Here is a 14,332-nt window from a genome sequence, read left to right as displayed (position 1 = left end):
GTCCAACCTGTTCTGAAAGCCCACAATGATGAGAATTCCTCAGCCTCCCTCGATAGCCTGCTCCAGAGCTCAGCTCCAGAGTGACAAGTGCTTCCTCATATCGAACCTAAATCTCCCTAGCTGCACATTAAGCCCATGACTTCCTGTCCGGCCTTCCCTGGCCATGGAGAACAACTGAGCACAGTGCTCTTTGAAACAGCCCTGCACATCTCTGAAGACTGTTTTCAGGCTCTGGAGCCTTTTCTCAAAACTAAACATGCTCAGTGGTCTCACCCTTTCCTCACAGGTCAGGTTTTCTACACGCTGGGTCATTTTTGTTGCTCTTGTTTGGACTCTTTCCAGTTTGTCCACATCAAGGCCGTGTAGAAGGCAAATCAACCCAACTAGTCCGCCAAAGCCTCTCTTAGCTTTTGGGTTGACAGAGAGTTTATGAAGCTCCCAAACTCTACTCTGCTGGCCTCGGCTCCCCACCATTCTCCACAGCAGACCCTTGGTGGAGAGAATAATTCATGACTTACAGCCTCCAACCTGAGGCCCAAATCTATCTTTCATTCTTTGGTGTCTGTGCGCTCAGAAGTCTCCGTCTGGGAGGCCCCTGACAGCATCCCATTGGGGGGCAGGGGGATTCCCGGCTGGGAACAAAGAGAGGCTCTGCGATGCTCCCCACTCTCTTGGCTTCAGACTGAACTTGCTCCAATACTCAAGTGCAAAAATGCCTCTGTGAGAACTGGCTGACGTGCAGCCTCCCAATGGTGGACTGAGGCTGGCGGGAATGTGCCCTGTGCTCTCACTGGTCACAGCCCAGACTGCTGACTCTGGATGGCTCTCACATCTGATTAGAAAGTAGTGTGGAGAAAAGGAGAGGGGGAGACAGAGCAGTGGGGAAGGGGCCAAAGAGAGGGAAAGAGAACAAGGGATGAGAGAAAGCAATCGCAAAGGAGAGGGGGAAGGGTGGCACAGAGAGATCTACCCAAGTGACACTCCCATGAGCCTTTCCCTGCAGACATGCAGACTGGAGCCTGGCTCCCAGCTGGATTCAGGGACCAGCAGTGACAGGGATGCAGGGAGGGCGCAGGGAGGGCGCAGGGGGGGCGCAGGGAGGGCGCAGGGGCGGCCAGGCGGATTCCTGGCTTAGCACTTAGCTGCTGTATGCCCGCAGGTGCTGCAGGCTCCGGGGGGGCAGGCCTCCCTGCAGCCACGGGAAGGAAATGCCAGGTACTGGGGGTGCCTGGGGGGCGCTCAGGGTGTTTCGCTCCCTCCGCAGCTCTGGTTTTCCTGAAGGGCGCAGATCACCTGCCCAGGGGCTTCCCTTCTCTGCCCCCCGTCCGTCTCTGCTGCCGGCAGCCCCGCGGCCGCCCCAGCCCCAAGTCCCGCACTTTGGCTGTTTGAAACGGGCCTGGCTCGTGCCTAGGAGCAGCCCCCGCGGCCTGAGGGGAGCGGCCCGCCCGCCCCGGGCTCCCCCCAGCACCCTGGCCAGCACCTGGGGCCCGCCCGAGCATCCCGCGTGCCGAGGGAGTTGGTTCCTTGCGTTGTCATAGCAATGGGGAGAGGGTCTTGCCTGGCACGTTGTCATAGTTACAGCAGCTGCCTGTCCGCGCGAGGCGCGCCCCCGGCCAGCCCCCTGCCCATCCTGTCCGCTGGGCTCGCTGGGGCCAAGGGCCCGAGCCGGCCCCTGCCCCGGCGCTCAGCGCGGGGACTCGTGTCTCGTCGCCGGGCAGACGGAGCCTGCCCAGCCCGGGCCCGGGCGTCCCCAGGGGCGAGGCGCAGCTGGCGCCCGAAGCCCCCGTAGGGAGGCGGAGGCAGAGCCCAGGGCACCTAGAGCACCGAGCCTCGGGCAAGTGCGGGCAGGGCCACCCCCGGGGCCGGGGCAGGGGCCGGGGCCGGGGCAGGAGCCGGTGGCCCCCGGGGCAGAGCCAGGAGCGGGGGGCGAGCCCCCGGTCAGGATCCGAGGCAGGGGCAGGGGCCGAGCCCGCCTGTCCAGAGCCCCGGGGCCGGGGCCGGGGGGCCGGGGCGCCGGGGCCGGAGGGCCGGGGGGCCGGGGGGCCGGGGCGCCAGGGGACCGGGGCGCCGGGGCCGGGGGGCCGGGGGGCCGGGGGGCCGGGGCCGGGGCCGGGGCGGGCGGATGCGGCCGCTGGGCAGCGAAGCACTTTCACAAACGTTAGATGGGAGGCGGGAGCGACGGGAGCGGAGCGCAGGGGAGGGGAGCGGCCGGGCTCGCCCAGCCCAGCCCAGCCCGCAGCCGCCGCCGCCGCAGGAGGAGCGGGGAGAGGGATCCGGCGCGCCGAGAGCCCCTTATAGGCGCAGCCCGAGGGGGTGGGGGGCGGCAGCGGCGCCCAGCCCAGAGGGGGGCGGCTCCCCCCCTAAAAGCCGCCGAGGGGAGCGAGCGCCAGGCACAGGGGAGGGAGGGAGGCAGCCAGCACCGCGCCGCCGCCTTGCGCGCTCCGCAGCCCGGACTCCGGCTCCGCTGCCCGCTCGCGATGCCCCTGCAGGGGCAGCTGCCCCGGGATCCGGCTCCGCGCTCTCGGATTAGCAGCCGCCGCCGCCCGCAAGCCGGCCCCGGGCTCTGATCGGCGCCGCGCCGGGAGGTTTCGCAGCGTCCTTCCCAGCGGCACCGGCTCCAAGATGCTCCGCAAAGGTGAGTCCGGGCTCGGGGCCCTGGGCAGGGGCAGCGCGCTCCGGAGGGGTCGGGGCCGCCCGCGGGGCCCTCAACTTCGGCACTTGGCTCCGTGTCGCCAAACTTAGGAGCCGCGGCGGGAGCAGGCGGGACGCGCCAGTGCTCCGGTCCGCTGTCCAGGGTGCTGTGCCGGCCACGGCGCTCGGGGTCCAGCGGCGCCAGCGCCGGGGGACGGAGCCCCAGCCAGCGGCGCTCCGCCGGCGCCGAGAGACGCCGGGGCTGGGGGGCCTGGGGGCGCATCGCCCCGGCCTCAAACTTTAATGCAAGGAAGAGTTGGGGGGAGCTCGCGGGACCGAGCGGGGGGCTGGGAACTCGCGGGCTTTGTCTCGTCCCCTTTGTTCCTCGCTGTCTCTGCCCCCCAGCTCCTCTCCTGCCCCGGCCCCGCTCCCCGCTCGGCCCTGCCCGAAGCTGGATGTTCTCATCCAAGCCCCCTGGGAGGCCGAGAGCGGAATCGATATTTCACAGCCCCAGACGCGGGGATTATAGGATTTGCCAGGGTAGCTCATTAATTTTCCAAAGGCTGGAGAGTTGGGTCCTTTCTCGTTAACCCCTGCGGCGCCGGGAGCCGGGCTGCGCTCCCCACCTGCCGGGCTCTTCCCCAAGATGCTCCTTCCCCATGGGGAGCTGCTGGGCTCCAGCGAGCCGCTGGTGATGTAATTCCCCGGGCGCTGGGCGAGGCGCTCGGCGCCTGGGCACGGCGCTGCTGGAGCTCCTGCTCTGCAGGAGGGGAAGGGGCGCTCCTCTCAGCACGCCCTGGGTCCCTCGGGCAGGCGGTGCCGCCAGGGCCTGGGGGAGCAGGGGAGAGGGCTCTGCTAGAGGCCGGCCTGGGCGCCGCGGGGCTGGCGGGTTGCTTGGCAGAGCTGTGCGGATCCTTGGCGCAGGCTGGTTTTTAATTCCTGATGACTGGCCCAGGAGGAGGGCAATAAAAGCAGGGGAAGAGAGGGCCAAGGGGGGGGCTCTGTTGTAAGAAGGGGGCTTCAGGGACTGGCAGTGAGATAGGGGAACCTTCGAGCTAACGCTAAAGTTTGGCGATATTCAAGGGAAAAGTCTCAGCCGCCCTCACATGTCCCAAGAGTCCCTGCACAGCTGCACCCCTCTGTGCCTGTGTAATCCTGCAATTGTCACAACTCTGGGCAGGTGACATCACAACCATTTCCATGGCAACAAACTAGGACATCATAGGCCAAGATTTTTGACATCACTACCAAGGAAGAAGCCAAAGTCTGGGTCCTCTCCCTCCTCACACATGCACCAATGCCAGCCACTGGCTATGCAGAAAGCAATGGCTGGGCAGGCTGTGTGGCTTGGTAGAGTCCTGGGGCAGGCCAAGACTTGGTAGCCCAGAGGCCAGGAGCAGGTCAAAGTCAGCACCGAGCCCTGAGGCCCTGAACCCCCAGGTCACGGGTGGTCACTGAGGCATCGTGGGGACTTGGGGAGGTTTCCAGTGGCCGTGGCTCCACTCCCTTCTATTGGTCCCCTCTTCTGGAAGTTCTCAGCTGCAGCTGGCCCATGCTGCAGCTGGCCCTTCCACTAGGCACTAGGCACTCTCGCCTACCCTGTCCGATGCAGGGTGCGTGTGGAACAGGCCAGGGAAGTGGCACCAGGAGGCCTGGCACTTCCTCCCCAGGCTCGCACTGAGGGATGGTCTGTGCCTTGCTGTGCTGAATTCAGTTCAGGTGCCCAGGATCTGATTTATAGGCTTGATGTGAGCCCCGGCATCAGGAGTAAAGGACACTAGGCCTGTCTCTCAGTGCATAGCTGGTGGCACCAATCCTAAAGCTTTCCCAGGGTGAGGACTTCCTGGAATGCTGCACAGGAGAGAACTCGGGATCCCACTTGGAGAGCCTGGAGCACGGGAAGGAGTTTCTCTGCTGGGGAGTAAAGACAGCTGCAGGGCCTTGGGTTCTGAGTCTTAGTTCCTCTGACCTCCAGTGGACTTTGTGCAGCTTATTAGTCAAAACAAGTTTGTTGTTGCCCCTGGGGCTAGGTGTTCAGTGTGCTGTGTCCTCTGGCGAGCACCATCCCTACAAATGGACCCTGACAGAAAACAAAACTTGCTCAGAATCCCAAGCGTGCCAGAGCTGCTGACAATGCTGAGAGCAGAGAGAAGTAGCGGCTGCCTTGGTTTCCAGCCCCTCCATCACCCAGGCACTCCTGGGGATAGCAAAAGCACTGCCCTGGTCTGAAAAAAGAAGAGGAAATGAGATGCAGAGACTAGGTGGAGCTGCTCCCCGCAAACAGGAAGGAAGGTCTGGTAAAAGGGTTTCATTTCACCAGGACTAGCCTGTTAAGGTCAAGATCTACAGCTCTCATTTTCAGAGCTAGAAAAACAAAATGCAAATCAACAGCCTCTGGGCTAAAACAGAACCTATTCTTAAAGTTTTTGTCTTGTTAAGCAAGGAAATAGAGTGCCAAATAGGCTTTGTTAAGTGGCAGTCTAATTAATAATTTAAAATCTTGTAGCTGTCTTTCATTAGAATTTATCTGTACATCAACCACAAAATCAGTCAAACACACTCATTTATAAGTTAATGCCATCTCTGAATAATTCAACACGCAGCTAGATTAAGGCCTGCATTCCTACAAGATGCATTCCATTTTCAGGGCTTCTGTAGCCAGAGGGTCCCTGTATGGCAGCTTGAATAGGCCCAATTCCTTGGCAAGTCTGCAGTGCTGTGGTACATTCAGGCGGGTACATGGCTACAGTCCCCAAGTGCTTCCCCGGGGAGGCCACGTAATTCTGCTGGGAAGGGAATGAAAACAAACAGAACCCACGAGACATGCCGGGCGTGTGCGCGCAGTGCACAGGAGGGGCCACAGCAAGAGTGAGTGAGGAGGCAGACTCCCAGGTTCTCCCTCCCTGTAGGGAATGGCTGAGGGAAGCAAGGAACTTTCTGTGGAGCACTAGGGCCATGCTGATTTCCCTAGAGCTTCAATGCAGCTGTGAGCTGGTCATGCTCCATGTCAGAGGAACGTGGCAATTTGGAGCTTAGAGAAATTCCTACTGGTGTGGGCTTTGGCCTCCTCTGGGCTCCCCATACCCACTCCATGGGATGTCTCAGCAGGCTGTAGACAGGGGCAGAGAGGTTTCTGGAGGCCATTCCAGGGGCCCAGAGACGTGCTTGGGCAGTTTCCCTTGTGAGTGAAGAGGATTAAACTTTGGCTTTTTGTTTTGCCTCCATCATGTCAGAGCTGGTTTGTCACTGCTGGGGTCCCATGGGGATGCCCGGGTGGAAATCTCTGGGAGGGACTTTATTCCAGCCCATGTCAATGCCCCCCAGTCTAGCTCTACTGTGCAGAGTGTCCTATTACAAACTGTACCTCCCGGATGCCTTGCTGAGAACAGCCTGGGGCAGATGGGGGGGATGAAGGTTTCCAGATGAGATGCAGCAGAAGAGACACAGGAGGTACCAGGAGCAGGAAGAGCAGAGAGAAGGTTCTCCCCGACTGGCCAGACTGTGGGCAGGGACACTGAGGAGGCCAATGCTAGGGGAGAGGCGGGTGAGGGGATGGGCTGACACAAGCCTATGGAGGGTTTTAAACACTCAAAGGGAGGTTTTCAGCGAGCTCTTACAGTGAGCAGGAGCCAGTGGAGAGGTCTGAGGAAGGGATGCTGTGTCATATGACTGCACATACATGAGTAGATGGAACAGTATGTATAGTGGGGGTGCTGAGAGCCATTGAACCAAACTGTAAACCCCGTGTATGATTAAACCACTTCAAGCTGTGGGGGGAGGGGGCAGCACCCCCTGCACCCTTAGCTCCAGCACCCTGGTGGGTGACAGCATTCTGCACAGACCAGAGCTTGCAGAGCTGGGATGTGGGGAGGCTACAGAGCAGGGAGTTACAATTGTCATGGCAAGAGGAGAGCTAATCTCTCTGACATCTGCACTGTTCTCTTCATCATGGTGTCCCAATGCCTGCGAGCTTTAGGGAGTAGGGACATTGACAGCTTTATCAGTCTGTAAAGGGCTAGGCACTGCAGGACTCAATCATAGTAACAAAGTAATGAAGGCCTGGATGAGCATGTCAGGAGAAGTGGAGCAAAAGCCATGCTGTACCCATGCGTTCTTCCATACATGGCAATAGTCAGATGGGCAGATGTGTCAGATTGGGGAGGAGAAGGTGAGTTCAAGGTCAAGGAGGATGCCAAGATCATGGACAACAGAATCCAGGGGTTGAAGTTGTCCATGTGGCTCATTCAGTCCACTGACATCTCTTTTTAGCGCCTCTCCTGCTTAGCTGAAAGCTTCCTGCGCCAGATGAGCAGCAAAATGACATTAAGTTAATTTCATGTTGTTGCTCAGCTGGTACATGGAAGGGAGCCAAGGAGACAAGCAGGATGGAGTTGCTGGGGTAGGGAAGGAGATAAAGGGGCCAATCTGAACTTCTGCCCATTTCCCTTTGCAGAAGGCTCTTTTTGTTAATAACTTGAAGAGAGAAACTGACTAGAATCAATCCTTGTTCATTCTGCATCAGAGGGCCTGGCTGCAAAGGGGAAGGGACCAGACATTTTAGTCAGTTTCTCTTTACACCCAGCTTCAGGTGTAAAGAGACTGATGCTGAAGGAAAAGGGGTAATCCTGGGTAGTTTTCCTCAAGGAGGGGAGAGAGATGGAGCTGAGCTCAAGGGCTATTTTCTTGCCTGGGACCTTATTTAATAACAACATTTTCATCAGAGTAGAACATATCTGTATCTCGGTAGATCACCTATTTTGCAGCAAGACCCATTTGCTAGATTATGCAGAGTGTGTACCCACGGCCATCTCACCTGCACTCAGCCCACTCAGCCATTACTGCAAGCCTATTTCAAACATTCCAAACTTCTGAGTGGGATCAAAGAACTACATTAAAAAATACATCAAAATAGAACCCACCCCATGCCAGAGAACTGCTTCTCTCTTTTAGATGTATGCTTTACTCTTTGCTTCCAAGTGATTTTCAATACACCTTTCCCTAGCATGCTGGTCTTGGAGAATCAACTCCTATTATCCATGGAGTAGGTACAGCATGGATAGTTGAGGAGCAACCCTCCCTCATGGCCCTGTCAGGTGTACGAGGGAGTATAGTCTCTGTCCGATCCACTCAATCTCTAGCTCTTCTGCATAGATGTGGATAGGTGGATGCACAACTAGTTGAAAGACCATACTCAAAGAGTAGTTACAATGGTTTGCAGTCAAACTGGGAGGTCGTATCTGGTGGGGTCCTATAGGGGTCAGTCCTGGGTTTGGTACTATTCAATATTTTCATTCATGACTTGGAAAATGGAGTGGAGAGCGTTCTCATAACATTTGAGGATGACACCAAGCTGGGAGGGGTTAGGAGCACTTTGGAGGACTGGATTAGAATTCAAAATGACCTTGACAAATTAGAGAATTAGTCTGAAATCAACAAGATGAAATTCAATAAAGACAAGTGCAAAGTACTCCACTTAGGAAGGAAAAATAAAATGCACAATTACAAAATTGGGAATAACTAGCTAGGTGGTAATATGCTGGAAAGAATCGGGGGGGAGGTAAAGTGGATCACAAATTGAACATGAGCTGCAAACAAGGCTAATATAATTTTCGGCCGTATTAACAGGAGTATCGTATGTAAGACATGGGAGGTAATTGTTCCGCTCTACTTGGCACTGGTGAGGCTTCAGTTGGAGTCCTGTGTCCGATTTTGGGTGCCAAACTTTAGAAAAGATGTGGACAAATTGGAGCGAATCCAGAGGAGAGCAACACAAATGATCAAGGTTTACAAAACCCCTGACCTATGAAGAAAGGTTAAAAAACCTGGGCATGTTTAGTCTTGAGACAAGAAGATGGAGGGTGGACCTGATACTAATCTTCACATAAGCTAAGTGTTGTTATAAAGAGGATAATGATTAATTGTTCTCCATGTCCACTGAAGGTAGGACAAGAAGTAATGGTCTTAATCTGCAGCAAGGGAGTTTTAGGTTAGATATGAGGAAAAACTTCCTGACTTGAAGGATAGTGAGATACTGGAATTGGTTACCAAAGGAAGTGTGGAATCACCATCCCTGGAAGTTTTTAAGAATAAGGTTGGACAGACTCCTGTCAGGGAGGGTCTGCGTTTATTTGATCCTGTCTCAGAGCAGGGGTCTGGACTTGATGACCTTTTGAGATCCCTTCCTACATTGCTATGTGTCACGGAGTGTGGGGGAGTCCGGGGCCTGCACCCCTCTTCCTGGGATTCACTGAGACTCTCAGCCAGCCAGTAAAACAGAAGGGTTATTGGACAACAGGAACATCGTCTAAAACAGAGCTTGTGGGTACACCCAGGACCCCTCAGTCAAGGCCCTCTGGGGGAGCAGGGAGCTTAGACCCCAGCCCTGCGGTTCCCTGTGTTCCACCACCCAGCATCCAACTGAAAACTAACCCCCCCCAGCAGGCTCTCTCCTGCAGCCTCTGTCCACATTTCCGGGCAGAGGTGTTATCTCCCCCTCCCCCTCCTGGCTCAGGTTACAGGCTCTCAGGTCTCCCATCCCCAGTGAAACTCCCCTGCCACATTCCCAGGTCAACGCTCCCCCCTCCCTGCTGCGTCACACTATGATTCTGTGAAGTGTGCCAGTTTTGAGGTGGACATTTGTCCACTAGGAACTGCATTGGGACTTCCTCTTACACAAACCACTGAACAGCCTTTGAAGATAACAGCTTTTGACAGCTAAGAACTTGAGCCACATTTGAAGCAGAGAGTTGGAATTGAAAAGCTGGAGTTAAAAAGCTGGAGCTGTAACCCATTATCAATCCCCTGAGCCATCCTGTGTGCAGACTTGATTGTTAGATATGCTCCTTCATTGCCTAACCAGCTATAGGTGCCCACCCAAGACACTCAGCTGAAATATGGGAAGAAACCATCAGCCTAGACTACATGTTTAGTGTCCCAAGGTTACAAGACTTATCCCTGTGTAAACAGCCTGCTCCTGAATATCACAGTGAAAAAGAATTCTTTAAAAGAAGGGAATGAAATAAAAAACTGAACAAAGGAACAAGCAGTGTAGTCTGTAGGAATGAGCGCTTTGCTGGGAGCCAGGATACCTGAATTCTCATTCTGCCTTTGCCACCCCTTGCTCTGTGACCTTGGGCAAATCGCTTAATGCCTGTCTCTTAGTCTGTAAAATGAGGATAATCATTCTGACCTACCTACCCAGGATTCTGAGTGAGTTTCTACACAGTGTTTATAACATGGTAACTGGTTCGTGTCTTGCCCTATGGAAGCACTGATTGTTTCGACCAGTTCTGATTTCTACCAATGTAAACAGGCAACATGGTCGGAGCACATTGTCTGAGGCACATGATCTGAACACCATTGGTCTGAGCACTGCACTGAGCCGGCAACTCCTAAATTCTAGTTCCAGCTCTGACACTGATTTAATGGGGGGGCCTTGGGTAAGTCACTGAACCTTCCATTTGCCGCCTCTGTGAAATAGGGATAGTAACAATTACTTTACCTGACACACAAAGGAGCTGAGAATTTGTCAGTGTTTGTGAAGAGCTGTACAAGTGTTTAATATTATTAAACATATAAATCAACTAGGGTTGTCAACTCGAAATTTAGAAACTATATACGATTATCAACTAGAGATTTTTTCTTTCCAGATGTGTGATCGATCAGTGGGTGGCACTGGGGCAGTGATGGACCTGTGATAGAGTGCACAGTTCATTATTATATTGTATTTATTTGTATTGAGGATTGGGGCCCTGGTGCGCTAGGTGCTTTAGAAATACAAATACAAACAGTCCCTGCTCTAAAGAGGTTACAGTCTAATTTAAGACAAGATGCAACAAGTGGGTGTAACAGCGTGGGAGGGAGGAGGAGGGAAACAGTTATAGGAATAGCTGCACAAGCAAACTGTGCAGCCTGGTGATTTTATTGTCTAATCACGCTGAGTCCATGGAGAAGCGAAACTGAAACCACCCAAGCTAGAGTTTGTTTAGAAAAACAGCTGCTGAGTAGGGATTTTGGCATAGTGTGTGTGAGCATGCATGTGCTTTGGTGCCCGTGGGAAAGGTCTGCGTAGAGTGGTATACTAGTGTAACACACCCACTGCGAGCATAGTTGTTGCAATGTACTGAGCTTGTGCAGAAGGGGGTGTATACACAGCTGGAGCACTGGCCAAGGGATTTCATAGGCATGTACAACAGGCAGACTCACACGTCACAGTAAGTGCAAACCCGGTGGTATTGGTGAGCCCACAACACCAAGGGTAAGCTCAGAGAGCAGGTTAGCACCACCTCTTGAAACAGCTCCGTTTGTCCCATACATGACTCGGAAAGAGAGCCTCTGAGTAGCCATGACCTCACAGTGCATGCTGGAAAGGTGCCTAAATGTGCATTTTCATGCTGGATTGTACCTCCAAAGAAACCGCCCTGGCCAGATTCCCAGTTAAGGACGTCTTCATGGAAACTCACCATCCTGTGCATGATGCTCCTAGGGTCAGATGGACACTCTCAGGAATATACTTTTCACTGATCACAAGTGACCAGGAAGCTGAGGTTCCATTGCTGATCCAGGCCAGGAGCCTGGTCCTGGGTATGCATAGCTCTGCCAAGCAGCTGGGTTTTGTTCTGTTCATGGGATGGCTTGCCCATGTGGATGGCAGGGTGAGGCCAGTCCAGCAGAATGCTGATCTGGGCAGTCCTCAGTGCTGGTGCGGAATGCTTAGGGACCGGTGTGACGTGAGTAGCAGATGCAGGGCAGCAGTGGCAGGGAGATATTAGAAGAGAATCTTCTTTGTGCAGAGTAGGATTGAAAAGTTATTAAACAGAAAATGCTCCATTTGGTGCAGAAAGCCTCTTTTTTGCTCCCTGTATTTTTAAGCACCTACAGCTGTTTTCTGTTTGTGCATCTGCATCATGGGCTCTGGAAACAGTCTATTTGGCTTAGCTGATGTTTCTGAGCTTGCCTTGGCTTCACAAGCGGCTTCACAAGCAGCTTCTCATGACTCTTGCCAACGAAGCCAGGAGGGCTGTTCTCCTGCCACCAGATTCCCAGCACTGACAGGGGGGTAAGCGTGGGGCTGCATCACTGGTCCATCAATGGGGAGCTCAATGTTGGTGAGCAGGCTTGGCTGCTGGGCAGTAGAGAGGCTTGTTGGTTTTGATATTGAGAAGACAAACTCCTGAGGCCTATTTGGTTCCTGCCATAGGACTGCAGGGGGCGTTTGCTCAGGTCATCAACTAGGAGACCCTGTCTACTCCTTCTGGGTGCTAGAGTGGAGGTTTATCGGTGCAGAGGCACTGATGGTGTCCATATAAGTGTGTGTGGTGCAGGCATTGTCCCAGCCAGCAACGGCTGTCTGACGGAAGGAGACATCCTAGGAGAGGTGCTAGGAAGAACAGCACCTCTCCAGCACCGCTTTGTATTTAGAGAGCACTGATACCAACTGAGTCCTGCATGCTCATCAGGTACAATGTCCAGCAGCTGCAGGCGAGTTCGTCCCCTTAAACCAGACCCTGGTTTTAAGCCTCTGGTTAGAGGTTCTCAAACCTTCAAGTACCATGGACCACTTGCCCCCATTCGCGATGCCATAACATCCCCGTGGCAACTACAGCAGTTGTGCATGGGAAGTTAATATTCGGCAAGTATTTAAAGAGTTTTAGCTTCTGTTAATGTCAAGTGGCATTTGGAAACAAGAAGGAGAAGCCAGAGCCATGTGATCTGCCTCCTTTCTGTGAGTACACAACACGTGTAGAATAGGCTGCAGTTTGAGAACTTCGGTACTGTTAGACACCCGAGCAGGCCAGGACTGTATTCGTGACAGAAATAGCAAGTCGTTTTGGAGTTTTGGTTTTGCTGGTCTTATTTTTATAGAATCCAGTTCACTTCATCGACCCAGTGGAAGGTGAAAGCCTCTGGCAGTGTTGTGGACCTTGTAGTAATTCCTCACTTATTTGGGAGTGAGCACTGAGATACCAGGGTGATAAGTGTAGCCAGAAAGCCCAGATAAATCTACCTGTAGGTCCCAAGGCAAAATGGGAACTTGCATACTGGGGTTATCAGGTGGCAATCACGCCGAGGGAGAAGCACCCCGGCTACACTGGAGCAGGCTTGGACTCCCCTTCACTCAGGGGAGCAGGTTCCCTTGTTGTTGAACTTAGCAAAGGAGAGACACGTGATTTCACGGACACACAGGTTTGTGTCTTTGTTTTATAATTATTGAGTGAATTGGTTTCAGAGTAACAGCCGTGTTAGTCTGTATTCGCAAAAAGAAAAGGAGTACTTGTGGCACCTTAGAGACTAACCAATAGACAAACTAATAAATTTGTTAGTCTCTAAGGTGCCACAAGTACTCCTTTTCTTTTTGAGTGAATTGGGATACTCACGGAAGTGAGAGGCTTCAGGCAGATGCTGAGCAACCCCATGCACAGCTCTCTTAATGCCTCCATCCTGACCTGCAGCTTCTCTGGCTCCCTAGCACTGCTCAGTCAGCGCTCCCCAGTTCTGTACTGCAGCACCCCCGGTTGTAACTGGCCATCCCAGTCTGAGCAGCGGCTCTTGCTGAGCTGTGCAGTCATTCTGTGATTAATACAACCATGCCGTAGGCTGGCATGTGTGGGGTCTGTGGAGCAGCACTCGGTGGTGGTGGTGGGATCCTAGCTGTCTTTGTCACAGTGGTGAAGCATGCGCAATGGAAACAAGAGACAGTCCTGCCCTGCTAGACTATTTCAGTTCTGCATGTGCCAGTCTTCAGGCAGAGCTCCCTGCCCACCTGCCAGGACTCCCTTGTATTCTCCTGCCTGTCTGGGTTCCTGAAAAGGCATAGAAGCCTGTTAATGAGACTCTTTCTTTACTGAGCATCTCTTTGGTGTAAATTTAACTGATCAGATTTGCTGACAACAGCAAAGTGGAGGAGGTAGCCAACACACAAGTGGCAAAACCCGACTGCAAAAGGACCCAGAGAGACTTGAGCGGAAAGGCTGTGAGTAATGAGGGGAGACTTGGACCTGCAGCCAGGGAGTGGAAATAAACAGCCCAGACCCAGAACAGGGGCACGTAGCCAACCAGCTGCACTCAGCACAGCGAGGCTGTTTATTTTGATCTGTCCTAACATGACTTTATGTAACCAAGCATTAGATATGCCACAGGGAAGCTACAGAAATGGGAAGTCTCTGTCTTAAGAACTGGCCCGCACCAGGAGAACATTAACAGCCGCTGCACTAGGGAATAGGCTGAGTCCATAAACTGGCCTCTTATAGGAGGTTTTTAGATGTAAGCCCAGGTCTCTGGAGGACAGAGGTCTGAGCTTTAGCCTCTTGTCACTCCCCCTTCACCATCTGCATGCATACTGGGTCCCTTTTTCACTTCTCCACAAGAGGAAGCTCTCCTTGGTGGCTCCAAGGGTGCCACTGATGAGTGTGGAGGCCTCCCATCCGCTCTGCCACAGCCAAGGAGCATTTGCCATTGGCAACAATCGCCTTGGCAGGTTTTAGCCCTTACCTCATCAAACCAGAAAATGGTTTCTGGTCGAGCTCTGCACCAGGGGCTAGGAATTCCCTGTGTCTTTTGCCATAGCAGCTCCCTGGAGGCAGTGAAAGAGGGGACCTGTGAGATCAGTAGGGTAATTAATAGAACAAACCATCACCCTGGAAATGTGAGAGCTTCTTGTAGCAGGACACAATTCAGCAGCAAGGTCTGGAGATTTGTTTAC

General features: G+C 53.9%; 1 protein-coding gene across 2 annotated transcripts in view; it reads left to right on the top strand.

The window, feature by feature from the left end:
• Window positions 1-2,172: 2,172 nt before the first annotated feature.
• Window positions 2,173-14,332, top strand: part of RTN4RL1 (reticulon 4 receptor like 1) — a 67,028-nt gene continuing 54,868 nt past the window's right edge. For both annotated transcript variants that reach the window (XM_073316115.1, XM_073316114.1), the window contains exon 1: window positions 2,173-2,635. In XM_073316115.1, coding sequence (XP_073172216.1) covers window positions 2,623-2,635 — 13 coding nt within the window. In that variant the 5' untranslated portion in view covers window positions 2,173-2,622. The remainder of the gene's footprint in view (window positions 2,636-14,332) is intronic.

The sequence above is a fragment of the Lepidochelys kempii genome, chromosome 17 (genome assembly GCF_965140285.1).
Source record: "Lepidochelys kempii isolate rLepKem1 chromosome 17, rLepKem1.hap1, whole genome shotgun sequence".
In the NCBI taxonomy this organism is placed as follows: domain Eukaryota; kingdom Metazoa; phylum Chordata; order Testudines; family Cheloniidae; genus Lepidochelys; species Lepidochelys kempii.
The sequence above is the reverse complement of the archived record's forward strand: the minus strand, read 5'-3'. Positions and strand labels throughout refer to the sequence as shown.